At 64.1% G+C, this 24,356-nt stretch overlaps 3 protein-coding genes and 3 non-coding genes across 13 annotated transcripts in view; 1 reads left to right on the forward strand and 5 right to left on the reverse strand.

Annotated features, from left to right (window-relative positions):
- The first annotated feature begins 64 nt into the window (after positions 1-64).
- On the forward strand, positions 65-8,036 carry IDH3B (isocitrate dehydrogenase (NAD(+)) 3 non-catalytic subunit beta). 2 transcript variants are annotated; one of them, XM_048941742.1, is made up of 12 exons: positions 65-166; positions 306-383; positions 1,959-2,057; positions 2,608-2,728; positions 3,091-3,151; positions 3,572-3,704; positions 4,627-4,760; positions 5,173-5,275; positions 5,704-5,850; positions 5,941-6,035; positions 6,161-6,221; positions 7,868-8,036. In XM_048941742.1, the coding sequence occupies exons 1-12, from the start codon at positions 131-133 to the stop codon at positions 7,943-7,945; spliced, it is 1,146 nt and encodes a 381-aa protein (XP_048797699.1). In that variant the 5' UTR covers positions 65-130; the 3' UTR covers positions 7,946-8,036. The 2 variants fall into 2 exon arrangements, with proteins under 2 accessions (XP_048797699.1, XP_048797698.1); XM_048941741.1 differs by lacking the exon at positions 7,868-8,036 and adding an exon at positions 6,635-7,493.
- A 243-nt stretch (positions 8,037-8,279) lies between these two features.
- NOP56 (NOP56 ribonucleoprotein) lies at positions 8,280-12,744 on the reverse strand. Its single transcript, XM_048941738.1, has 12 exons — positions 12,666-12,744; positions 12,380-12,469; positions 12,191-12,305; positions 11,958-12,119; positions 11,673-11,871; positions 11,241-11,428; positions 11,020-11,171; positions 10,723-10,823; positions 10,310-10,458; positions 9,862-9,983; positions 9,547-9,681; positions 8,280-8,753 (listed from the first exon to the last, which is right to left on the reverse strand). The coding sequence occupies exons 1-12, from the start codon at positions 12,666-12,668 to the stop codon at positions 8,565-8,567; spliced, it is 1,605 nt and encodes a 534-aa protein (XP_048797695.1). The 5' UTR covers positions 12,669-12,744; the 3' UTR covers positions 8,280-8,564.
- Positions 9,752-9,819, reverse strand: LOC125692793 (small nucleolar RNA SNORD57). The gene has a single exon (XR_007376842.1). It is a non-coding gene; the product is annotated as a small nucleolar RNA SNORD57 (small nucleolar RNA).
- Positions 10,055-10,125, reverse strand: LOC125692783 (small nucleolar RNA SNORD56). The gene has a single exon (XR_007376831.1). It is a non-coding gene; the product is annotated as a small nucleolar RNA SNORD56 (small nucleolar RNA).
- LOC125692786 (small nucleolar RNA SNORA51) lies at positions 11,502-11,634 on the reverse strand. Its single transcript, XR_007376834.1, has one exon. It is a non-coding gene; the product is annotated as a small nucleolar RNA SNORA51 (small nucleolar RNA).
- Positions 12,745-13,105: 361 nt separating the features above from the next.
- Positions 13,106-24,356, reverse strand: part of DCTN1 (dynactin subunit 1) — a 39,157-nt gene continuing 27,906 nt past the window's right edge. For 6 of the 7 annotated variants that reach the window (XM_048941710.1, XM_048941715.1, XM_048941712.1 and 3 more), the window contains 20 exons: positions 23,996-24,100; positions 22,053-22,244; positions 20,917-21,033; positions 19,926-20,078; positions 19,366-19,526; positions 18,740-18,908; positions 18,289-18,357; positions 17,867-17,929; positions 17,639-17,788; positions 17,248-17,409; positions 16,899-17,030; positions 16,642-16,770; positions 16,221-16,363; positions 15,901-16,067; positions 15,267-15,281; positions 14,778-14,914; positions 13,979-14,168; positions 13,567-13,643; positions 13,395-13,484; positions 13,106-13,317 (listed from right to left, as the gene is read on the reverse strand). In XM_048941710.1, the coding sequence (XP_048797667.1) occupies positions 13,180-13,317; positions 13,395-13,484; positions 13,567-13,643; positions 13,979-14,168; positions 14,778-14,914; positions 15,267-15,281; positions 15,901-16,067; positions 16,221-16,363; positions 16,642-16,770; positions 16,899-17,030; positions 17,248-17,409; positions 17,639-17,788; positions 17,867-17,929; positions 18,289-18,357; positions 18,740-18,908; positions 19,366-19,526; positions 19,926-20,078; positions 20,917-21,033; positions 22,053-22,244; positions 23,996-24,100 (2,559 nt within the window). In that variant the 3' untranslated portion in view covers positions 13,106-13,179. The remainder of the gene's footprint in view (positions 13,318-13,394; positions 13,485-13,566; positions 13,644-13,978; positions 14,169-14,777; positions 14,915-15,266; positions 15,282-15,900; positions 16,068-16,220; positions 16,364-16,641; positions 16,771-16,898; positions 17,031-17,247; positions 17,410-17,638; positions 17,789-17,866; positions 17,930-18,288; positions 18,358-18,739; positions 18,909-19,365; positions 19,527-19,925; positions 20,079-20,916; positions 21,034-22,052; positions 22,245-23,995; positions 24,101-24,356) is intronic. The other variant, XM_048941717.1, reaches the window with a different exon arrangement.

Consider the following 24,356-nt stretch of genomic DNA (forward strand, 5'->3'; position numbering starts at 1 on the left):
GGGCGCCTCGCGGCAGATAACTGCCCTGCGTCCTCCTGGCCGCCAGGGGGCGCTCTGCACGGGACGGAGCCGCTGTAACCTCCACCTCCACCCGCCTTGCCGCAGGCGCGGGGCGTTGTGGGGCGGCAAGATGGCGGTGCTCAGCGCAGGGCGGACTGCGGTCACGGTGAGGGGCTGCGGGGGGCGGTGCGGGGCGCGGCGTGGCGGTGCGGGACCGGGTTTGGATGCGGGCTCCGGGGTCGGCCGGGAGGAGCGCGGTGCGCTGGGGTCGCTCCGCCGCCGTTTAACCGCCGCTCTCCCCGCAGGGCCTCCTGCGCGCCCCGCGCGGCTTCTGCCGGCCTCTGGGCGCCTCCGCCGCGCTGCAGCAGATCCCGCGGGCCAAGGTGAGTGCGCGGCCGGATCTGCGGCCCGGAACGCCGTCGTTCACCGTCTGACGGCCTCAGCGACTTCTGCTTTTGTGTCCCATTGTAACAACTGGGGGGTCGTTAGCGTAGAGCGATAGGAGATCATGCACCGCCGTTACCATTAGGCGTTGAGGGAGGAGCGCAGTGCGGGTGGCTCACAGCGATATGAGGCACAGGGTCAGCACTGAGATTGCTTTCCCCTGCACTGCAGCTCGGGCTGTGCTCCCTCGTTTGGTGACCACAGAGATGATCGGGGCTGCAGCATTGATCACAAAGGCAGGCTGAGGGAGCTGGGCTCGTTCAGCACGGAGAAGAGAAGCTGCGGGGTGACCTCAGTGCAGCCTGCAGTGCCTGAAGGGAGCCTGCAGCCAGGAGGGGAGGCAGCTCTGTGCAAGGGGAGATGGCAGCAGGACGAGGGGAAACAGCTGGGAGCGAGGGAGAGCAGCTTGGGGTTGGGTGTCAGGGGAAGTTGTGTGCTGTGAGAGCGGGGAGGGGCTGGAACAGCTGCAGAGAGGCTGTGATGCCCCGTCCATCCCTGGAGGTGTTGGAGGTTGGATGGGGCCCTGGGCAGCCTGGGCTGCTGTGCAATGGGGAGGTTGGTGGCCCTGCATTGATGGGGGTTGGAGCTTCGTGATCCCTGCTGTCCCTTCCAACCCGGGCCATTCTCTGATTCTGTGTCTCTGTGTGACTTTGTCCCTTCCCATCACCATCCATGCTCTGCAGTCAGTTCTGTGAGGTCACTGCTGGCTCTGCAGGGAATTAGGAGCTAAAGAAGCATGGATTAGTAGAAGCACTGTGTAAAAATAGGTGCCAGCTGAGTGGGAGGGCGATGGTGGTGGTGGGGAGTGGCTCAGGAATCACCTCTGAGACAAACTCTGCTTCATACATTCAGGCTTGGTTTTCAGCACAGAAGGGTGGATGGTGATGGGACAAGGGGGAATGGCTTTAAACTGAGCCAGGGGGGGTTTGGGTTGGATGTTAGGAGGAAGTTTTTTGCACAGGGTGGTGAGGCAGTGGAACAGGTTGCCCAAGGAGGCTGTGGATGCCCCAGGATTCAAGGCAGGCTGGATGTGGCTCTGGGCAGCCTGGGCTGCTGGTTGACCTGCACACAGCAGGGGGTTGGAGCTGGATGAACACTGTGCTCCTTGTCAACCCAGGCCATTCTGTGATTCTGCAATAAGCTTGGGGTGCTTTAATGAGGTGTGCAATTAGCAAAAAGCATCAGGGCAGCGTCAGCACACAGCAGGACGGGGCTCCACATGGGAACATGAGGTGATCCTGCAGACGAAAGTAGAGGTGAAGGAACACTTAGTAAAGCAGCAGTGCACTGTGAGCTGCAGCAGCGAGTGCTCCTGTGTGTGCAGAGGGGCAGCAGAGCAGGGGATGCTGTGTGAGGAAGGGTCTGGGATGGCAGTGGGGCAGGGGCTGTGTAATGAATGACAGCGCGAAGGGTGCAGACGTCCTGCGTGCTGTCAGCGACCTTCCTCTGCCTTCCTGCATGCGGGCTGGGGATGGCATGGCATTACCTGGGAGTGTTGTTTTCTCTCCTTGCAGTCAGAAAATGCAAAGTCAGAGAGCACCTTCCAGGTCACCATGCTGCCTGGGGACGGCGTGGGCCCGGAGCTGATGCACGCCGTCAAGGAGGTGTTCAAGGTAACGTCTGCCACCTCTTGGAGCCCCGGGGCCAAGGGTGGCAGCTGCAGAACTGCTTAGAGGTGCTGCTGAGCCGGGGGGGCAGCCTGCCTGCATCCTGCAGCCTGGGCTGTGAGCAGCCTGAGGTCTTTCCCTTGCCCAGAAAGGTTCAGCTTCTTGCAAACGGTTCGTTCTCCATGGCGAAGGCATTGCCAGCTGTGAGTCAGGGCAGGAGCGAGAATTGAGCAGCGTTCTGCTGCAGAGTGGGTTGGTCACAGAATGGAGAACAAACAGTGCTGTCTGCTGTGTTAGAAAACCAAAATGACCCCGAGGGCAGGGAGTGCTGATGTGAGAGGTGGCAGAAACACCACTGTGCCGCCATTTCAGTCCCAGCTGAGATGCAGGCAGTGAGCTGAGGTGCAGCACGTTGCCTTCGGTTCGCTCTCCTCCCCCAGGAGCTTCTGCCTGGTGGAATTTCGTGCCTCAATGCTTTGAGCCCCGCGGTCGTTTGCCTCCTGCAGTGTGTTGGAAAGGACCCTGCTGAGGCTGTTGCCCTTTGTGTGTGGTGCAGGCTGCCAGCGTGCCCGTGGTCTTCGATGAGCACCACCTGAGCGAGGTGCAGAACATGGCCTCGGAGGAGAAGCTGGACGAGGTGGTGGACTCCATGAAGGAGAGCAAAGTGGCCCTTATAGGTGAGGACCTGCACTCACTGCCTGTCCAGCAAGGAGAGCTGCACCAATCTCAGAAGCTGTAGGTGCTTTCAGAGGGCAGAAGTGAAGAAATGCTTCTCTTTAACAAAGAAGCAGTTTGCCTCTTCTTGTGTGGCTCATCAATGCAGAGGTTATATCCAACTTCTGCTTCTGAAAGGAGACCTGGCGTGGCCTGCAGAAACAAAGGGCCTCATCTGGGTCTGTGTAATGCAACTGCATCTTTGTCCTGTTCTGGGCTTTGTGGAAAGCCTCCCTTCCCTGCTGCCCTCTCACCCGGGTTCGGATTTGTCCTGAGCAGCTGTCAGTGCACTCTGTGTTCTTACTGCTCGCTGTTGTCCCTGCAGGCAAGATCCACACCCCCATGGAGTACAAGGGAGAGCTGGCTTCTTACGACATGAGACTGAGGTGAGCCCAGCACCTTGGCTGCCAGGGCTGGGAAGGGACACAGCACCAAGAAATGGCTTTGCACCGGTCCTGGCGCTGTGGCACTGAAGCGGGGCTGAAGGAGAGTGCAGGGCAGATGGGTCCACGTGTCACCGGGGAGCCAGAGATCCTGAGGAGCTGCGGCTGGGAGCTGCCTCTTCTGAGTGCCACCCCACTGCCTGGGGGCCTTCGGAGGGGAGGGAGGTGGCAGAGCAGTGGGTGCAGAGAGCCAGCTCTGCGTCCTTGAGATCAAGGGTAGCTGGAGCAGTGGCTATGTGACACCCCAGGGGACAGCTTGCAGTTTGCACCGTGCCCTGCTGGCACCCCCAGCGCCTGCCAGGAGCAGCCCCTGCTCCAGGAATAGCTTGTGGTCAAGTGCTGACTGCTGCTCTCCTGTTGCAGGCGCAAATTGGACTTGTTTGCAAACGTCGTCCACGTGAAGAGCCTGCCGGGCTATAAAACACGTCACAACAACCTGGACCTCGTCATCATCCGTGAGCAGACGGAGGGGGAGTACAGCTCTCTGGAGCACGAGGTACGAGAGCCACCTTGAGCTGCTGCTGGCCTCACAGGGGGGGGATCTGGTGGGCTGTGGGCCTCTCCTCAGTGCCTGGGCACACAGGGCTTCCCACATTGCTCAGTAACACCCAGCAACGCCCAGCAATGCCCAGCAGTGTCCAGCAGTGCCCAGTAACACCCAGCAATGCCCAGCACTGCCCAGCAATGCCCAGCAATGCCCAGCAACGCCCAGCAATGCCCAGCAACGCCCAGCAACGCCCAGCAATGCCCAGCAATGCCCAGCAGTGCCCAGCAGTGCCCAGCAACACCTAGCACTGCCCAGCACTGCCCAGCACTGCCCAGCACTGCCCAGCACTGCCCAGCAACACCTAGCACTGCCCAGCAACACCCAGCAGTGCCCAGCAACACCTAGCACTGCCCAGCACTGCCCAGCAACACCCAGCAGTGCCCAGCAATGCCCAGCAGTGCCCAGCAATGCCCAGCAGTGCCCAGCAATGCCCAGCAGTGCCCAGCAATGCCCAGCACTGCCCAGCAGTGCCCAGCAACGCCCAGCAACGCCCAGCACTGCCCAGCAACGCCCAGCAATGCCCAGCAATGCCCAGCAATGCCCAGCAGTGCCCAGCAGTGCCCAGCAACACCTAGCAACGCCCAGCAGTGCCCAGCAGTGCCCAGCAGTGGCAGATGGGTGCAAGCAGTTGGTGATCTGGGCGCACGCAGACAGCGGCAGGCACACTGGTGGGCTGCAGGAGGGGTCAGGCCTGAAAAAAGGCCCTGTGGAAGTTGAGGGAGCTCTCGCTGAGCGATCCAGCAGCAGGCAGAGGCTCCTGGTTGGTGCCACAGGGCACCGGGCTGCCGGCAGTGCAGCTGGGTGAGGCAGGGCTGCAGGATGTGTTCAGCTGCTCACAGCTCCAGCTGCTCACAGCTCCCTTCACGTGCAGAGCGCCAAGGGGGTCATCGAGTGCCTGAAGATCATCACCAGGGCCAAGTCGCAGCGCATCGCCAAGTTCGCCTTTGACTACGCCACCAAAAAGGGCCGCTCCAAGGTGACGGCTGTGCACAAAGCCAACATCATGTGAGTGCTGTGGGGCCGCTGTGGGGCACGGCTGCCTGCAGGCCTTGCTGCTCTCAGCTCTTGGTCCCCTTGCAGTGATGCCAGATGCTGGTGTGGCTCCAGAGAGGCCGGGCATTTCCTGGCAGCTGCTCTTCCCCTCTGCACGGCCTCATGGCTGGCACAGGCCTTACTGAGGCCTGAAAGCTGTCAGCTGAGCAGGAAAAAGCTCCTGCATGAGAGGCAGCTCTGTGTGCTCCCCTGGGCTGTGACTTCACTGCTTTGTTTCTGCAGCACGAGCTGCCCTGGGGCTGCCTGCCCCCCTCCCTGCCCCCCTCCCTGCTGTGCTGGGACGCCGACTGCTGTTGGATGCTCACTTTGTAGTGATTTCAGTGCTGTCCTGCAGAACCCTCACGGTGTGTCCTCTGTCTCTCAGGAAATTGGGTGACGGGCTCTTCCTGCAGTGCTGTGAGGAAGTGGCAGAGCTCTACCCCAAGATCAAGTTTGACACCATGATAATTGACAACTGCTGCATGCAGGTGAGGATCCCGCTTCCTTACCCAGAGCCGTTCTGCACCTCCAGCTGCTGCTCTGCCTGCTGGGCCAAGGGATAAAAAGCTGACACCTGAGGAGTGCTGCTGCTGTCAGCTGCCAGGTCTGGGTGCTTCCCCGTGTCCTGGCCCGAGGTCTGCTGCTTGCAGGAGGGAGCACAAACTGGGCTCCCTGGGCCTTTCCCTGCTCTCCACCAGCTGAGGGCAGGAGCTGCAGGGCTGATGTCTGGGGCCTGCAGCTGATGCCTGGGCTGGGCCCACAGCATCTGATCTGTCTCAGCAGTGCTCCCCACCGTTACTGAGCGCATTTCAGGCTGTCCCTGTGGTTCTGCTGTTGCACAACTCGCAGCCCCTGCCTTCCTGCTGTCGGCGCTGAGCGCTGCGCAGGGCTCACATCTTCCCTTCCCTCCGCGCAGCTGGTGCAGAACCCCTACCAGTTCGACGTCCTGGTGATGCCAAACCTCTACGGGAACATCATCGACAACCTGGCGGCCGGTTTGGTGGGCGGTGCAGGCGTGGTGCCCGGGGAAAGCTACAGCGCCGAGTACGCCGTCTTCGAGATGGTGAGGAGGCGGCCGCGCTGCCGGCGGCGCTGGAGCCGCTCTCTCTCGGCGGCGCTGGGGCCGCTCCGTCACCCGCTTGTCCTCCCGCAGGGCGCCCGGCACCCCTTTGCCCAGGCCGTGGGCAGGAACATCGCCAACCCCACGGCCATGCTGCTGTCGGCTGCCAACATGCTGCGGCACCTCAAGTACGGCCGGGGGCGGGGAGGGGGGCGGCGCTGCGTGCGGGGCCGGGAGCCGGGCTGGGAGCGGGGCCGGGAGCCGGGCTGGGAGCGGGGCTGGCGCTGAGCCGCGGCCGCCGTTCTCTCCGCAGCTTGGAATTCCACTCCAACTTGATCTCGGACGCGGTGAAGAAGGTGATCAAACTCGGAAAAGTGAGTGTTGGGTGAGCCGTGCGCGTGCCGCGTCCTGTGCGGGAGAGCTGGTGGTGCAGCGCGGCGCCGCGTTGTCCCTTAGGGACGGCGCCAACCTCTCGCCTCCCCTTCTTCACCCGAGGGACCGAATCAAACCCCTGCGTGTGTAGCTGTCGTGTAGAGCTGTAGTGAGCTGTAGCCAGCTGCAGTCAGCCCCTCTGCTTGGCTGGGTCTGCTGCCTTGGGATGCTCTAGCAGGGCTGGGGGACATCAGGTGGCCTCTTCGCGGCTTGCCCCCCTCTGGGCTCTGGCAGGGCGCACCGAGGGAAGCTGCTCTCCTCTCCTCTCCTGTCCTCTCCTTTCTCTCAGTGATTTCGCTCAGTTCACAATCACGTTTCTCCCTTGTTTTTCCCCTTCCCTGTGTTGGATTTTTAGGTTCGGACGCGAGACTTGGGAGGTTACTGCACCACTTCTGACTTCGTCAAGTCTGTGATTGACAACCTGCACCCCCACTATGGTGCCTAGGAGCCCCACTCGCCCGCGGCGAGCCCTGGGACCTCACTGCGCCCTGCAGCGGCCTCCCCCACCGTAGTTTAAAGCCCCGCAGCCATTCCTTCCCCTGCCCTCGCCCTGGGCCTCGGGGGAGGAGGGGGTTCTCCTCTTCCCCAGCCCAGTGCCCACCCGGAGCCCCGGTGGCCGCATCTCCCTTCTCCCCACAGCCGAGCGGTGCCAGAGGAGGTGGCAGCCCCCAGGCACACCCCAGGCAGGCAGCTCTGCACAGCAGCGGGACCCGGGGTCCTGCCGACGTCATTCCGTGCCCCCAGAGGCTTTAGCAATAAATAGGACCCCAGGGCTGAGGCCCTGCGCTGGGGGCGTGCGAGGGCAGCTGTTGGCTTGGAGCGTCCCGTGAGGCGCAGTGCTACGTGCAGCAAAGGGAGATGTGAGGTTTGCTCAGGAGCTGCCCAGGGTCGGCCCTGCGTCCTGTCCTTACCAGTGGCTGCTTGCTGAAGGCTGTCAGCTCAGCCCCCCCTTCCATTCACAGCTCCCTGCCGCTCCTCCTGTGCCCAGCCATAGCAAGGTGGGGGTCAGCCTGTGCTGAGCCCTGCTGGCCTTGCAGGGGGATGAGGCTGCAGGAGCTCTTGCTGGGACCAAGGGAGGCTCTGCCCCACAGCTGCGTGTGTGAGCGAGCGTCTGGGACCCGCGTTTAACTACCTGTGCTTCGTGTTTTGTATGCAAATAAATGGGTCCGGTGCTCCCCCCTCCCCGCACCCGGCCCCGGTGCCGTTTCCCCACAGCCCTGCTTGCTGCCTGCATCCCAAATCACCCCATCGGGGCACGGCCGGCCCTGGGCTGCAGCTGGGACGCAACGCCCCCCCTTCAAGGAGCGCGCGGAGCAGCAGCCCAACGCTCCTCTCTTCCTTCAGCCGCCTCTTGGCAGCTGCTGGGAGCAGAGGAAGCTGCAGCCCTGCGTTCCGCTGGGGCAGGGGGCCGCGGTTGGGGTTCTGCAAGGCAGAGAGCGGCGGGGCTGAGCTGTAAGCATGGGCAGAGATCCGTAGGGACGGCGCACACGGAGCGGCGCTCGCCCGACCCCGGAGGCACAGAGGAACGGCCGCAGCCCACGGCAGCTCAGCGCCTCTCCCTCCTCACTGACGCCGCCTTTTGTTGCAGGTGCGCACAGCAGACATGGGCGGATACGCCACGTCCCTGGATTTCACCCACGCTGTGATTGGGGCCCTGGATGTGTAGGGCTGCTGCTCGGCCTCTGGCAGCCGTGCCGCTCGGCTGCCTGCTCGGTAATTTATTGCTTCCCTGGAATAAAGCAGCCTCTGCAATGTAACGGTGCAGCGGGGGGGGGGGTGGGCAGCCTCGCCATCTCATCTCCTCGCTCCATCCCCACCTGTGTGCCACCGGCAGCCCCTCCTGGCTGCAGGAACAGAGCACAGCCCTGTGCCGTGTGCTCCAGCAGCTCCGTGCCGCTGTGGGGTGCAGTGCTGTCACTGGGCACCGCGCTGAGGGCTCCCGCAGCCACCATTGGACTCTGTGAGGCCCAGCGGCGGCAGCAGCAGACAAGGAGCGCAGCTCAACACCAACCCGAGCCCTTTATTGAGGCTCAGTCACACTGCACAGGCTGTCGCCCTCTGGCAGCCAGGACGGCGCGCAGCTGCAGCCGCTGCAGGGCTCTGCAAGGCACCAGGAGCCCCGGCTGAGCGCGGCCACGGGGCGCAGAGCAGAGCTGCCCAACGCCTGCAGTGCTGGGCACGGGGCTGCCGGCAATCGGACGGCGGGTTGAGGAGCTGCAGCCAAACGAAGGTGGCCTCTGAGTCCGCAGTGCTGGAGCACAGCCCTGCTCCTGCTGCCCCCCGCTTTAATCCTCCTCCAAGTCCTTGGCCTTTTTCTTCTTCTTCTTCTCCAGGGGGGCGCCCTCTGCCAGCAGTTTCCTTTTCTTCTTGGGCAAGGCCTCTTCCTCCAGCCCGTTCTCCTCTGGCTCTGTGGCAGCTTCCTGCTCCTGCTCCTTCTTCTTCTTCTTCTTTTTCTTTGGCTCTATGTTGTTTTCCTAAGAGAAAACACACAGTGAGGGCCCAGCCTGTGGAGCATAGAGACAAACACTGGCTCCTTGCAACAACCCAGCAGTGTGCCCAGGTGGCCAGGAAGGGCAATGGCAGCCTGGCCTGCAGCAGAAACAGCGCTGCCAGCAGAGCAGGGAGCTGAGCATCCATCCCTGTGTGCAGCTCTGTGAGGCCGCACCTCGAGGGCTGGGTGCAGTTTTGGGCCCCTCACTGCAGGGAAGACATGGAGGGCCTGGAACGTGTTGAAAGGAGGGCAGGGAAATGGTGAGGGGTCTGGAGCACAGGGCTGAGGAGAGGCTGAAGGAGCTGGGAATGTTCAGTGTGAGAAGAGGAGCTGAGGGCAGAGCTCACTGCTCTCTATGGCTGCTGCAGGGAGCTGGGGGGCGGCCTCTGCTCTGGTGCCATCAGCGATAGGAGCAGAGGGAACGGCTTCAAGCTGCGGCAGGGGAGATTGAGGCTGGGCGTGAGGAAGAATTGCTGGTCAGCAAGGTGGGCAGCACTGCAATGGATGCCCAGGGAGGTGGGGGAGGCAGCGAGCCTGGGGGTGTTGAAGGCAAGGCTGGATGGGAGCTGTTGGACTGGGGGAGCTTTGAGGTCTTTTCCAACCTGGGTGATACTATGATTCTATAACCCCCCCCCCCCCAAGCTGCGTTGGGGCCCAAACATCCCCCAGCCCTGCAGGGCAGTGGGGCAAGAGCAGCAGACGCTGCTGAACAGCTCACTGCACAGAGAGGCCACCACCAACCCACCCCAAAGGGCACTTGGAGCCTCTGCCCTCACCTCTGCCTCCTGCACAGAGTTCTCCATCTCCTCTGCAGCTGCAGCCAGAGCCTCCAGGCGCCGCTTCTCCCGCTTCTTCCTCTTCTTCTCCTTCTTTTCCTGCTTCCTTTTGACCTCAGCCACCACCTCGTTGGCCTGCAGGGAGCAGAGGAGCGCTCAGTGCAGGGCTGGACTCCCACCCCCCCCCCCTTCCAGCACAGCCGTCGGATCAGCCTCATTAAATCAGCTTTTTGCCTCCACAGCAGGTCAGGTGGGTGCTCCACATCACGTCCGACACCATGCCCACCCAGCAGCCCCACCTCCCCGCAGCCTCACCTCCACCACGGCCTCCTTCATGACCTCCAGGTTCTTGCGGGGCGGCTCTCCGGTCTCATAGAACGCCAGCCGTTCCTCCACCTGCTCCCTCAGCTTGTCCCCAAAGACGCTGGTGGGAACCTCTGTGGGGACAGCAGGGCTCAGCCCCCCTCATGCACCCAAGCCAGGCGCCCACCTCCCCCCATCCCAGCCTCCGCTCAGCCCACAGAACTCAACATTCACTCCGTGAAATGCTGCTGACGAAAAATCTTCCCATCACAGCAGAGGCTGCTTCCCCCGCCCCCATCCCAGCCCCATCCCAGCCCCATCCCAGCCCCATCCCAGCCCCATCCCAGCCCCATCCCAGCCCCATCCCAGCCCCATCCCAGCCCCATCCCAGCCCCCATCCCAGCCCCCATCCCAGCCCCCATCCCACCCCCATCCCAGCCCCCATCCCAGCCCCCCAGACCTGAGAAGCAGTCGATGCGGGAGGCGATGGTGCATTTGTTGGCCAGGTAGCGGGAGATGCGCCCTTTGTTCTTGGCGGCCGCGCGCCCGATGAAGGTGGAGTGGAAGATGAGGCCGTACTTGGGGGTGTTCCCTCGTGTCTTCAAAGCCCTGCCACAAACCCAGCGCACCATCGGGGGCAGCCCGGGACCGAGGTGCCCCGATGGGAGCTGCCGCCCCTCCACCCCCCAGGGCCGCTGCCCCGCTCCCCACCCTCTGACCTCACACAGCGCGCTCGGCACGAGCTGCTGAGCCGCGGCGGTCGCTCAGGGGCTGGGGCCGGCAGCTCACATGCGGCCGAGGCCGGAGCAGCCCGGCGCATCGCAGCCGGCAGCCCAGGGAGCCGCCATCACCGCGACCACCCTGCGGCGGTACCTGAACAGGGCTTTCTCAGCCCCCAGGATCTGCACCGTCGAGGCCGGGTACTTGGCCAGGTTCGTCAGGCTGCCGGCGTGGGAGATGAGGCGGGCGCCCACCTGCGAGGGGACGCGGGGTTACGGCTGCCCTCGGAGCACTGGGGCCACGAGGGGGGGGGGGGGGCAGGCAGCACCCAGCCGGGATCAGCAATGAGGATTGTCAGCACAGCGGCTCAGTGGATTGACAGATTCACTCAGACATCACTTCCACGGCCCAGGGGGGAGAGGGGGGAGAGGGGGGAACGCACTCACTCACCACCTCCCCGATGAGGGCTGAGAGGCTGGGGGCCACCTGGCTCATCTTGGAGCGCAGGTACTCCTGCAGGCCCTTACGGTACTCGGACAGAGAGATCACACGGCTGGAGAAGCTCTCGATGTTGATGAGGTCGATGGGGGAGATGTCCATCCCTGCGGAAAGCAGCGTCAGGGAGCCGAGCTCCGCCAGCAGCTCCACGGGCTGCACAGAACCCCACTCACCCATGGAGGAGCGGGACGCCTCCAGGATGGCCTGAGCCTTGGCGCCATCCATGACGATCTCCTCCAGCCCCTCCAGGCTCTCCTCGCTCAGCTCCTTGCGGTTGCCGATGAATTTGGCCAGCCGGCAGTAGGTGTAGTTCTCAGACACGATCTTGATCAGCTCAGGGAAGTGGTACCCGTACCACTCGCTGCAGGACAGCATCAGCACAGGCGCTGCCCCCACACCGACCCCCTGCACCGACCCCACAGCCCCCCGGCCACCCGTGTCCCCCCGGTCACAATCCGGCCGCAGCACCGCCGCCCCAGCCGGGGTGTTACCCGAGGCCGTGCTCTGCCTCCCCGTTCTTTGCAGGCGGTTGGAGACGCAGCCGCCCGCGGTAAGCGTGGGGAGGCCCCACACCGCCACCCTGCCCAGCCCGGCCCCCCGCTCACCGCACGCGCATGGAGAAGGTGTTGATGTCCTTGTCCAGCTGGTCCAGCAGACTGATGGACTGGATGATCATGTTGTCCACGCGGTTCACGTTGAACTTCACCTTGGCCCGGGAGTAGCTGTGGCCAAGGCCGAGCTGCGCCTTGGAGGCCGACTGCGCCGTGAGGCCCTTCACCAGGGCATGGAAGTGCAGGCGGATCCCTGCAGGGGGACAAACCGTCACCGGCCCCATCCCCACCGCCATCCCCATCCCCACACGCAGCCCTGTGCCCCGCAGCTCGACTCACCCCGCAGGATCTCGGCCACCACACCGCCGGTCTGGCACTGATAGCCCAACTCCTCCAGGATGGCGGCCCCGATTTTGGCGTCTCCCACCCCCAGCAGCGCCTTCTTCTTCTTGGCCGGCATCGACGTCTCCAGCAGCAGCCGCAGATCCTCGTGCAGGATCCCTGCGGGACGCGGAGCGGCGCTTAGCGGGGCGGGCCGGGAGCCGCACGGGGGAGCCGCGCGCCGCGCTCACCCTCGGAGACGGCGTTCATGTTCTCCAGGGCGCTCTGCGCGGATTTGAACGGGGAAAAGGCCACGAGCTTCACCACGTTGTGGAACTTGCCGACGGTGAGCACGCTCTCCTCCACCTGCGGCGGGACGCGGTCACAGCCCGGAGCGGCACTCGGGGCCGTCACGCCCCCACCCCCGGCCCGGCCCGTACCTGCGGCAGCAACAAACCGATCTCCTCCACCTCGCGGACGGCGAACAGCGCGTACCCGGCGGCATGTTCGAACAGCACGTGCAGCAGCACCTGAGCGAGCGCCGCCGTCAGCGCGGGCCCGGGACACCCGCCAGGCCCCGATCCGCGCCCGCTGCGATGAGGGCGGCCCCGATCCGATCCGACCCGCGCCCGCGGCCCCCCGGCCCTCTCCCGCCCGCCTCCCCCGCCCGGCGTTGCGACCCCGGCCCGATGCGGGCGGATTCGGCCCCGCAGGCCCCGCGCTCACCATCGTGCCGCCAGCGCCGCCCGGAACTGAGAACACCGCACCGGAAGCCCGCTTTATCGGAAACCCGCCCCGCCCGCACGCAGCCAATCGGCGGCGGCACCGCCCCTCCCGCCAACCAATCAACGCAGGCTTCCTCTAGAAGGGCGTCCGCAGCCAATGAGCGAGCGACAGACGCGGATCCGCCCACCTTTACTCTCTCGGCCAATCAGACACGCGCACTGCAGCTACCGCCCGCCTCTTCCCGCTCCCAGCCAATGGGAACGGCCGCAGCGCTTTCCCCGCGTTCCGCTCGGTTCGCTGCACGCACGTGCGCTCCTGCCCCCCCTCCCGCCGTGCCGCACGTGGCCGGAGCCCCGGCACCTCCCGCCCCCCAGCAGCCCTCCCCCCCGGCACCCCAACCGCGGTGCGGCCGAAAGAAGGCGTGGAGCCGCGTGGCTGCACGAGGCTTTATTGGGCGGGAGGGGAACGGGGGGGTTTCTCCGCCGGGGGGGACACGCGATGCTCCGGGGGGGTCCTACACCACGAAGTGCCGCTGGAGTTGGAGCAGCAGCTCCGGGGTGAGCAGCACGCGCTGCTCCCGGCCGTGTCCCGGCGCGCACGGGATGGACACGCGGCCGAAACGCGTCAGGCCCTGCTCCTTCTCGCGCTGCGCCTGCGGGAGAGAGCGGCGGCGGTGGGGCCGGGGGGGTCCGAGCTCCAATGAACCCCACGAGGCCCCGCTCAACTCACCTTCAGGAAGGACGAGGAGGGGAACGCGCCGAAGCTGGTGGGGACGCCGGCGCCCGGCTGCTCCTGCACCATCTCCCGCATGGCCTCGTCCTGCGCAGAGCCGCCGCTTCCAGCACCGCCCGCAGCCCCCGCTCCCCCCATCCCCCGCCCGGGCGCTGCCCGCACTCCTTACCCGCAGCGCCTCGATGCTGCCCTTCACGGCCCACAGCCGGGCCGTCTGCTCCAACAGTCGTGCGGCCGCGCTGCGTCCTGCGGAGGTGTGGGGTGAACGCGTGGCCGCGGCCCTCACCAAGCCCTGCACTCAGAGGGGAGGCTGGGGGCCGTGGGGCTCCTGGGGAGGCTGAGCTGCAGCAGCGAGCAGCGCCTCTCCGGCGCCGTTCCATCCCCGGCGCTACAACGCCCCCAGCACGGCGGGGCTGCACGGGCGGCTGCGCGGCACCGTGAGCCGTCCCAGCGCCCGGCGGGCAGGGCTGAGGGGCGGGCAGGGGCTCCGCACGGTGCCGCTGCTCCCCCCAGCGCAAGGATGGCACCGACGGCGTTCACAGCCCTCGGGCTCGGCCTCACCGCGTCCCCGCTGGGCTCACCTGACTTGGTCTGCTTGGTGTCCACCACCTTGGCGTTGGTGCTCATCTGGTACAGGGTCTCCAGCAGCTGCGTGCTCTTGCGGTACAGCGTGAGCGTGGCCAGGCCCTCCCCATGCTTGCTCTGCGGGAGGGACACCTTGGCCACCTGCAGGGGCTTCAGGCCGGCCAGCTCCAGCTTCATCTGTGCGCCCTGCGAGGAGACAGCAGTGGAACGGATGGCGGGGAGGGGGGGTGAGGAATAGGGGGTGATGGGAGCAGGTTGGGTGTTTGGGAGGAAAAGAACAGAGAAAATGAGCGTTAAAGGCAAGGAGAAGAAGACAAAGTGGTGCTCAGAAACAGCTGCAGGTGGAGCTCCAGACGGTGGGGGACCCGTGGTGGCAGTGCTGCCTCACACTGAGGGGTAGGGGATGGAGGGGGGCGGCCCTGCAGTGCTGCTCAGTGCCTGCAGGGCTTGGGGCTCCCCCACAGCAGCAGCCATGGCTGCGCCATACAGCATCACAGAATCGTAGGGGTTGGAAGGGACCTCCAGAGATCATCGAGTCCAACCCCCTGCCAAAGCAGGTTCCCTACAGCAGGTCGAATCACAGCCCTGCAGCCACGCATCACCAGCTGCACAATTACACGTCTGTGAATTACTGCCAGCAAAAGGTTATTTGCTTAATGAGGTTCTTTGCTGCTCCGTTTCCTCCTAGAGCTCCACTCAGCACCAATGCGCCCAGCACTGCCAGCTCCTGCCCCCCAGCTGGGGGTCGTGGCAGGGTGGCTCCTCCAGCCCCACGTCCCGCCGCCCCGCGCTCACCTTGAGGCGGTTGTTCTCGTTCTTGAGGTGCCTGATGGAGAGCTGCAGCGCCTCGATTTGCTGCAGGAGGAGGGGGGAATCCTTCACCTGCACCGGCCCCGTGCTGCCGCCCCCGGCTGCCTGCCCAGCTCCCACGCCTGCAGGAAGGCACGCGGCGTCAGCCATGCAGCACAGCACAGCAGGGGGGTGCTGGGCACACCGAGGGCTCGGCCCCACGATTTGCGCCGCCCGAGGCACCGGGGCTGAGCTCAGGTGTTGCTCAGGCACAGCTCGCACCACGCCGTGCTCACAGCAGCCCCAGCTGCTCCCGCTGCCCGTTTCCCATGGATGCACACCGTCGCTGCAGTCGCATCGCCCCGCATCCTGCAGTCCCACACTCTGCCCCCACCTGCGACCCTCCCCCCCTGCAGCTGCTGCCCACCCCCAGCATGCTGTGTGCCCACTGCCCTGCATGCACTGCTGCGAGCGCCGCGCGCCGTGCCGCCGTACCTCTCTGCTGTTCCTCTGCAGTGCAGGGAGAGGAGGCAGAGGAGAGACAAGAAGAGGAATTATGCTGAGGACTGGGGCTGGGAGCTGAGAGCAGCTGAGCCCCCAGCCGTGTCCTGTGCCACTCCGTGCTCCTGCTGCAGTGACTGCGGGATGCCCGGAGCTGCAGCTCATGGCTGCAGTGACACAGGGAGAGGTTGCAACCCAAAGGCAGCTGGCATCTGCTCCCCAGCGAGCTGCTGCTGGTCGTGGAGCAGCGAGAGGGCGATGCTGCCGTGCCCTCCTTGCGATGGCATCACCCAGCCCAGGGGGCCGGATGGGCCAGGAGCCGCCACAGTGCTGCAGGGAGCTGACGGCTCCGCCACGCGCTGCCCTGCAGCCAGCACTGCTGGTAATGCCAGCATGGTTCCCTGCAGCCCTGCGTGGAGCTCTGCCTGCCACCACTCGAGGCACACAGAGCTGCCAACGCCCCAGCTGCCCTCACTGCCCCCACGCGGAGCTGCCGGCCCTCCCCACGGCGCCACCACCGCTCCAGCACCTCCTGTCCCCCCCACCCCGACCCTGACGGCACATCCAAGGCTCCACATCCCCAAGGACAGCAGAGCCCCCCATCGAGGGGCTGCTCGGTGCCACGCACCTCCTGCGATGCCTGACACGATGGAGGCGACCCCGGAGGCGGGGGCCCCGCGCAGCCCCTCGATGGTCCTCTTGGACTGGTTGTTCAGGCGCTGCTTCAGCTCCACCTTCTCGGATTCCAGCTGGTCGATGTCAGCCTGGAGGGCGTCCATGGTCTCCTCAAACTCCCTGCAGAAGCACAAGCACTCACAGCTCTGACCACGGCTCGCCCCCATGCCGCCCCACAGACGTTCCACATCGCCTTGAGCAGAACGGGTGGTTCTGGGCCACGGGGGCCCCCTAACAGCCCCATAGCCCCCATAGCCCCCACCCCACGCTTACTTCTCCTTCTTCTTGAGCAGTGTTTGGGTCTCGTCCAGCTTCATCTGTATCTTTTCCACGCGGTCGTCGGCATCCTTGGACGCGCTGTCCAACTTCTTCTCCAGGAGGCTGAGGCGCACGTTGGCTTCGCTCAGCTCCTCACCCTGCAGCACAGGGGAAGAAAGAAGAGCTCAGAGCCCCGGGGGAGCACAGGGGAGAGCTCTCTGCAGGTCCCTAACAGGGGCTGCCCAGAAATCCCACGCTGCCGTACCGCCAGTGCTGCTGAGGATCGGATGGGGGGTGAGGCAGCAGCTCCACAGGCAGCAGCTCAGCAGCGGGGCACAACGCTGAGCACAACACTGAGCACAACGCTGAGCACAGCACTGAGCACAACGGCAGCCCTGCTGCCCTCCGCTGGCTGGCTGCCCCACTGACGGCTCACCTTGATCTTGAGGGACTTCTTCAGCTCCTTGATGACCGTCTCCCTGTCCTCCAGCTTCAGCCCCAGCCCCTCAGCATCGGTGATCTCAGCCCGAAGAGCGGCTGCCCGCAGCTCAGCAGGTGGGGTGGGCTGCAGAGGGGAGCGGAGGGAGATGATGTAGAATTGGGTTGCAGGGCTCCAAGCACAGCCCACCCCACAGCCCACCCCACAGCCCAGCCTGCAGCCCACCCCGCAGCCCACCCCATAGCCCGGCCCACCTTGCTCTGTGGCCGGTCGGCATCATATTCTCCCTCCTGCATGGCCGTGGCCATCTTGTTCATGGTGGCAATAAGGATGCTGCAGGACTGGCGCAGGCACTCGTAGGGGTTGATGCCCTGAGTGCCGTAGATCTGCAAGGATTTGGGGGGAGTGGACAGGGCAGGAGGCCCTCAGCGGAGCTCCCAGCCCCCTGCAGCCCCCCCACACCGTGTCACATCCACAGGGGCTGCAGGGCCGGCTGTGGTGCAGCATTTCCCATCCCACTTTGCTCCAGGCTCTGCAGCGCAGCAGGGATTCGGTCCCCTCGCTGCAGCAGGGCGCCCGGGGAGGCAGAGCACAGCTGCCCACCTGCTCGCTGACTTTGAAGGCCAAGTCCTCCAGCTTCACTGCCTGCAGCCCCTCATTCTCAGCCAGCGGGGCGATGAGCTGCGCGCCGGCAGCGGCCACCTCCTGCAGCACGGCCACCACCCAGGTGAGGTGCTTACGGCAGTCCAGCAGCGTGTCTGACACCTGGGGCCGGGCAGAGGGAGGTTGAGGGGGGGAAGCAAAGGGGCCGCACCACCCCAACCCCCAGACACTGCAGCCATGGAGCAGAGCAGCCCCTGGCCGGGCTCCGACAGGGCTGACGTTTAGCAGCCATCAGGATGGCAAACATGGGGGAAGCAGGAAGAAACTCAAGGATGGAGGGGAGGCGATGAAGCCCACGCACCCCCCTGAGCACAGACAGCACACAGCCCACCTGCTGCCCGAAGCCCAGCGCTGCCGGGATGCCCGGTGCGTCCGTGCCCGGCATGCGGCGCCGGATCTTCTTGCAGAACTGCCTGATGTCGCTGCACGACGTCTCCAGGTCCTTGAGCAGGATGGCCAGGTCGGACGCCTCCTGCCCGGCCTAAGAGAGGAGAAAGGAGCTCAGCCATCTGCTGGGGGTGGGGGCACCCAGCACAGCCCACCCCACGCTCCCTCCTACCTGCAGGAAGGCGCGCAGTCTGCACACCTCCACCCCCATGCAGTCCAAGGCACTCTGGGTGAACTGCGGGCACAGAGCGGGCGCCGTGAGCAGCAGCGCAGGGCAGCACGGTGCTCTGGGCTGCAGTGCTGGGTTGGACCCCTGCCCCACGCTGCTGCAACCCCAGGCTTTCCAGGAGAACAGTTTGAGGGCCAAAGAGGTTTGGTTTCACCCCATGGGATGCAGCGCTTCCACATGGAGCCCAGGAGCTCCTGGATGCGAGGGACCCTGCAGGGCCCACAGCCCACACCTCCCCCCTGTCCCACGGCTGTGCCAGCAGCAGCAGCTGCCAGGGAACCACCAGCAGGGCTGGGGGGGTTGCAGGGACCCCCAGGCCGCCCCGTGGGATGCAGGGGGGCAGCGGCTGCATTGCAGCACTTCACCTTGATGTGGTCGGCCAGCTGCATGGTGCAGTCCTCAGCCTGCTCAGCCAGGTGGATGCTGTACAGGTGCTGCACGAAAAGAGATCATCACAGACCGGCGTCCCTTGAGTGCTCCCACACATGCAAGCACACGAAGCAAGTGAGGAAATGCATTAAAAAAAGCCAACCCACAAAGGCTGAGTTTGCCCTGATTTTTAACTGGAAGTGAAAACCCTCAGCAGGAGCAGAGCAGGCCCTGCGAGCACCCAGCCCTCACAAGGAGCTGCATTAAGGGGGCCCTTCTGAACCACCCACCACCAGCACAGAGCTGCAGAATCCCATGCAGGGCAATTCTGTTGCACCTCCTGGGATGCAGCACAGCCCCAGCTGGCAGCCATGGGCTCAAAGGCCGCATGCTCCAGGGCTGAAATGCTCCCCGGGGCTCCAAGGCAGGCTGCTGCACGGCGCCCACCTGGTAGTACTTGATGGCTTTGGTCAGGGGCTCCACGTTGACCGTCTCATCCAGCTGGTCCTTGTGCAGCAGCTCGATCAGGAAGTCCAGGGAGCGCTCGTGCACGCTCATCTCGGGGTACAGCATCCCCACCTTCTTGTACACCTCCACGCTGCATTTGTTCAGGGCTCTGGGGGGGGAACGCAGGCACGGTCAGCTCACCTGCGACAGCAGCGGGGCTGTGCTGCTGGGGGCCGACTTCCAAGCTCCCTGTGGAGCACAACAGCTGGGCAGAAGTCAAGACGCCCGCAGGAAAGCAGGGCACGAAATGGGAGCTCTGTGAGGCAGCCCCCGGCGCAGCGCAACGCAGCCTCTGGGGGCAGAAGGCAGCGCTGGAGGCAGATCCGCCACCTCGCAGCAGCGCACAGCGTTCAGCAGCAAAGGAATCTCGCAGAGCTCTGCCTCGGCGAGCCCCGATCCCGGGAGCTGCCCCCTGCAAGACCAGCGCAGCCCCTCACCGCCATCCCCACGGGCGGCTCCACGCACAGCAACGCGGCGTCGATGGGAGCCGGGGGTGACGGCGCAGGGCAGCCGGACGGCCGGGCTGGGGGCTGGGGATGGGGCAGCGGGGCGGGCCGTGCACTCACTGCTCGTATTTGTGCAGCGTGGCCTGCAGCAGGCTCAGCGAGTACACCAGCCCCGCTGCGAAGCTCAGCTGCTCTCCTGCCGCTCCCCGCAGCCCCGCGCGCGCCGCGCAGTTCTCGTTCAGCTCGAACTTCTCCTGCGCCTGTTTGCTGATCAGCTCCGCCTGTGGGGAAGGGAAAAAGCTTCAGGAGTCGCGCTGCGCCTGCCCTGAGTTGGTCTGCTGGGTACGGGGTGCATCCCCTGCATCTCCGTCCCCAAAAAGCACCGTTCCTGGGAGGATCTCTGAGCGTGGAGAGGAACGGCTGGGAGCCCCACTGCGCCTGTGCTGGCGGAATGCTGGCACTGCCCAAAAGGCTGAGCCCCATGCTGCAAGCAGCTGGCAGCCAGGGCAGGAACCTCTGCTCCCTCCTCCTCCATCTCCTCCTCCTCCCCCTCCACCTCTTCCTCCTCCCAGACCCCACTGAACGCCCTCAGACAAACGAACACTCAAAATCCCAGGACGGAAGCTGAGCCCAACAGCACGGCGGCTGCAGGACGGCCCCTCCACCCCCTGGGAGCCCACCTTGCAGATGAGCCGCGGGATGAGCAGCAGCACCAGGATGCAGTCGTGATCCCCGCCGTGGCGCAGGAAGCTGTCCGGCATGAAGGAGGTGAGCAGGGAGACGTGCCGGTTGGCCTGCTGCACCTCCATCTGCCGCAGCTCCATCTCGATGGCCTGCAGCAACACAGCGCACAGCTGCTCAGTGCTTCCGACCCGGCGCCCGGCTCACACCAACCCCACACAGCGCTGCAGGACGGGGCGGCAGCTGAGAGCAGCGCGGAGAAAAAGGCGCAGGGTGCTGCTGGTGCATGGCTGCCTGAGAGCCAGCAGCGCAGAGCAGAGCAGAGCAGAGCAGAACAGAGCAGAGCAGAGCAGCACAGAGCAGAGCAGAGCAGAGCAGAGCAGAGCAGCGCAGAGCAGAGCAGAGCAGTGCAGAGCAGAGCAGAGCAGCGCAGAGCAGAGCAGAGCAGAGCAGCACAGAGCAGAGCAGAGCAGAGCAGAGCAGTGCAGAGCAGAGCAGAGCAGTGCAGAGCAGAGCAGAACAGAGCAGAGCAGTGCAGAGCAGAGCAGAGCAGAGCAGAGCAGAGCAATGCAGAGCAGAGCAGTGCAGAGCAGAGCAGAGCAGAGCAGTGCAGAGCAGAGCAGAGCAGAGCAGAGCAGAGCAGAGCAGAGCAGAACAGAGCAGAGCAGAGCAGAGCAGAGCAGAGCAGAGCAGTGCAGAGCAGAGCAGAACAGAGCAGAGCAGAGCAGAGCAGAGCAGAGCAGAGCAGAGCAATGCAGAGCAGAGCAGTGCAGAGCAGAGCAGAGCAGAGCAGAGCAGTGCAGAGCAGCACAGAGCAGCACAGAGCAGAACAGTGCAGAGCAGAGCAGAGCAGAGCAGAGCAGAACAGGCACAGAACAGGCACAGTGCTCCTGGGGTGCGAGCAGCTCTCAGGTGAAGGGCGGCCCCCCAGCACCCCGCAGCTCCACGCAGCAGGAAGCACCTGAGGATGGTTTGCAGCCGTCTCCCTACCTTTGCATGGGCCTTCGTCTCTGCAAACTTGATCTTGAAGTCGAACATCTCGGGAGGAGGCTGCTGCTGCTTCTCTGCAGACGCCTCTTGCTGACTCATGAGCTCCCGGTTCACATCCTGGGCACGGAGAGAATCGCGCTCACACACAGGTACAAACTGCAGCCCCACGGCCCCTGCGCACCCACAGCAGCTGCAGGGCTGCTCTCTGGGGGCTCCTTGTGCAACAGCAGTGGGGGAAGGTGAGAAAGAGGAACACAGCTGATGCTGAGCTGTGCGGAAGCTGAGGAGCCCCATGGACTCATCACCCGTCTCTGAGCAACACCAAGGAGAGCTGAGAGCTGTGCTGGGTGACCCACGGTGCTCCAGCTGCTCCAGGTTCCCAAGTTTGCAGCAGCAGAGCTCAGCAGAGCGAATGCTGAAACACCCATGTGCTCAGTATGGGCTCCAGCAGATGCTCCCCGTGCAGCAGGACAGCCAGCACTGCCTGGAGCCGTGGGCACAGCCAGCCCAGCACAGAACCTCGGCAGGGCAGCAGAATCACAGAATGGTTGGGTTGGAAAGGACCTCAAGGGTGATGAAGCTCCAACCCCCTGCTGCATGCAGGGCCACCAACCTCCATATCTAAGGCTACACCAGGCTGCCCAGGGCCCCATCCGACCTCCAACACCTCCAGGGATGGACGGGGCATCACAGCCTCTCTGCAGCTGTTCCAGCACCTCACCTCTCTCTCTAAAGAACTTCCCCTGACATCCAACCTCATTCTTCCCTCCCTCAGCTCCCAGCCGTTTCCCCTCGTCCTGCTGCCATCTCCCCTTGCACAGAGCTGCCTCCCCTCCTGGCTGCAGGCTCCCTTCAGGCACTGCAGGCTGCACTTTGCTCACCCCGCAGCTTCTCTTCTCCGTGCTGCAGAGCCCAGCTCCCTCAGCCTGCCTTTGTGATCAATGCTGCAGCCCCGATCATCCCTGTGGCTCCTCTGCTCCCCCTCCAGCAGCTCCCTGCCTTTCCTGCACTGAAGGCTCCACAGCTGGACACAGCCGGGCAGCAGAGCAGCGCGCAGCCCCAGCTCACAGGCAGCCCTTTGTGGACACAGCCAGGCTCAGCCCCGTGGCTGCGGTGCTCAGGGCCTCCAGCAGTACCTGCAGATGCGCCGTCAGCTCCCTGTATTTCTTGATGGTCTGCTGATAATCAGCCACGGTCTCCTGGGCGGCCTCCACGCGTTTCTCCGCCTCGCGCACCCGCGCTGTCGCCATGTCCAGCTGCTCCCGCAGCTCCAGCTCCGTCTCGCGGGCGTTTTCCTGCAGCTCATCGTTCATCTCATTCATGGCTTCCTGGGGAGGAGGGTCAGAGAAGCACAGAATCAACCACAGAACGGCCTGGGTTGCACAGCAGCGCAATGCTCATCCGGCTCCGACCCCGTGCTGGGTGCAGGTCACCGACCAACCGAAATCTTCCCTCCTTCAACTTGGATCCATTTCCCCCCGTCCTGCTGTTGTCAGCCCTTTTGAAGAGTTTACTCCCCTCCTGGGTGTAGGTTCCCTTCAGGTATTGATAGGCTGCAATGAGGTCACCCCGCAGCCTTCTCTTCTCTAGGCTGAACAAGCCCAACTCCCTCAGCCTGTCCTCATAGGGGAGCTGCTCCAGCCCCCTGATCATCTTAGTCGCCCTCCTCTGGACCCTTTCCAAAATCTCAATGTCTTTCTTGTACTGAGGGCTCCACACCTGGACACAGTACTCCAGATGGGGCCTCACAAGAGCCGAGTAGAGAGGGACAATCACCTCCCTGTCCCTGCTGGCCACCCCTCTCCTGATGGAGCCCAGGATCCCATTTGCCTTTCGAGCTGCGCACTGCTGGCTCATGTTCAGTCTCTCGTCCATCAGGACCCCCAGGTCCTTCTCTGCCGAGCTGCTCTCCAGGCCCACTCCTCCCAGCCTGTACAGGTGCCTGGGGTTCTTCCTGCCCAAATGCAAACCTCATTGAACCTCATCAGGTTCACCCGAGCCCAGCCCTCCAGCCTGTCGAGGTCCCTCTGAATGGCATCCCTTCCTTCCACCGTATCAACCGCACCACTCAGCTTGGTGTCGTCAGCAAATTGCTGAGGGTGCACTCAATTCCCTCATCGATGTCATTAATAAAGATGTTAAAGAGCACCGGTCCCAAGACAGACCCTTGGGGGACACCACTTGTTACCGGCCTCCACCTGGACATAGAGCCATTGACCACCACCCTCTGTCTGCGGCCTTTCAACCAATTGCTTATCCATCGGGTCGTCCACCCATCAAATCCACTTCCCTCCAATTTGGAGATGAGGATGTGGTGGGGGACCATGTCAAAGGCCTTGCTCAGGTCCAGGTAAATGACATCGGTCGCCTTCCCTTCATCCACCAATGCCGTCACTCCATCATAGAAGGCCACAAGATTAGTTAGGCATGACCTTCCTTTGGTGAAGCCGTGCTGGCTGTCTCGGATCACATGCTCATTCTTTATGTAACCGAGCATGTTGTCCAGGAGGATCTGTTCCATCATCTTCCCAGGCACGGAGGTGAGACTCACCGGCCTGTAGTTCCCCGGCTCCTCCCTGCTCCCCTTCTTGTATATGGGAGTGACGTGACCCTTCCTCCAGTCGTCTGGGACCTCACCTGACAGCCACGACTTCTCAAATATGATGGAGAGCGGCTCGGCAACCACCTCAGCCAGCTCCTTCAGGACCCTGGGATGCAGCCATCCGGCCCCATAGACTTGTATTCATTCAGTCTAAGGAGGCACTCTTGGACTTGCTCTGCCCTTACAGTGGGGAGGGATTTACCTCCTTGGTCCCCACATAGAGGTTTGGGGATGCAGGGTTCAGGGACATGAAAAAGACCAGAATCCTGGCCACCAGTGAAGACCGAGGTGAAGAACTCATTCAGCACCTCGGCTTTCTCTTCATCTGTTGAAGCCAGTTCTCCTTTTCAATTTACCAAAGTAGGCACTGATTTACCAAAGCAGGCTGATGTCCCTTGGCGCCGCTGCTGGGCAGCACAGAGCAGCTCCCACCCCGCTGTGGGCTCCCACCGCCCCCCACCCAGTGCCCCCACCTACCAGGTCCCCAACGGTCTCACGCAGCTCCCGGACTTTCTCCTCCAGGTCCAGGTTTCTCTCTGTCAGAGTTTCCACCATCTCTTCGGCGCCCAAAGCAGCGTCCACCTGAAAGCAGCACCGAGTCACAGCCCCACCTCAGGGCTGCTGGGGGCCCGACTGCTGCACGGCCACCCCAGCACCAGGCAGCCCCAGCTGTGCCACCAAGTACGGCTGCAACAGTGACTGCAGAAAGGGCTCCGTGCCAACAGGTGCCCCCACCTGCTGCCCAGTGCCCCACATCCACTGCTGAGCCCCACATCCACTGCTGAGCCCCACACTGCTGCCCAGTGCCCCACATCCACTGCTGAGCCCCACATTGCTG

Source organism: Lagopus muta, chromosome 4 (genome assembly GCF_023343835.1).
Source record: "Lagopus muta isolate bLagMut1 chromosome 4, bLagMut1 primary, whole genome shotgun sequence".
In the NCBI taxonomy this organism is placed as follows: Eukaryota; Metazoa; Chordata; class Aves; order Galliformes; family Phasianidae; genus Lagopus; species Lagopus muta.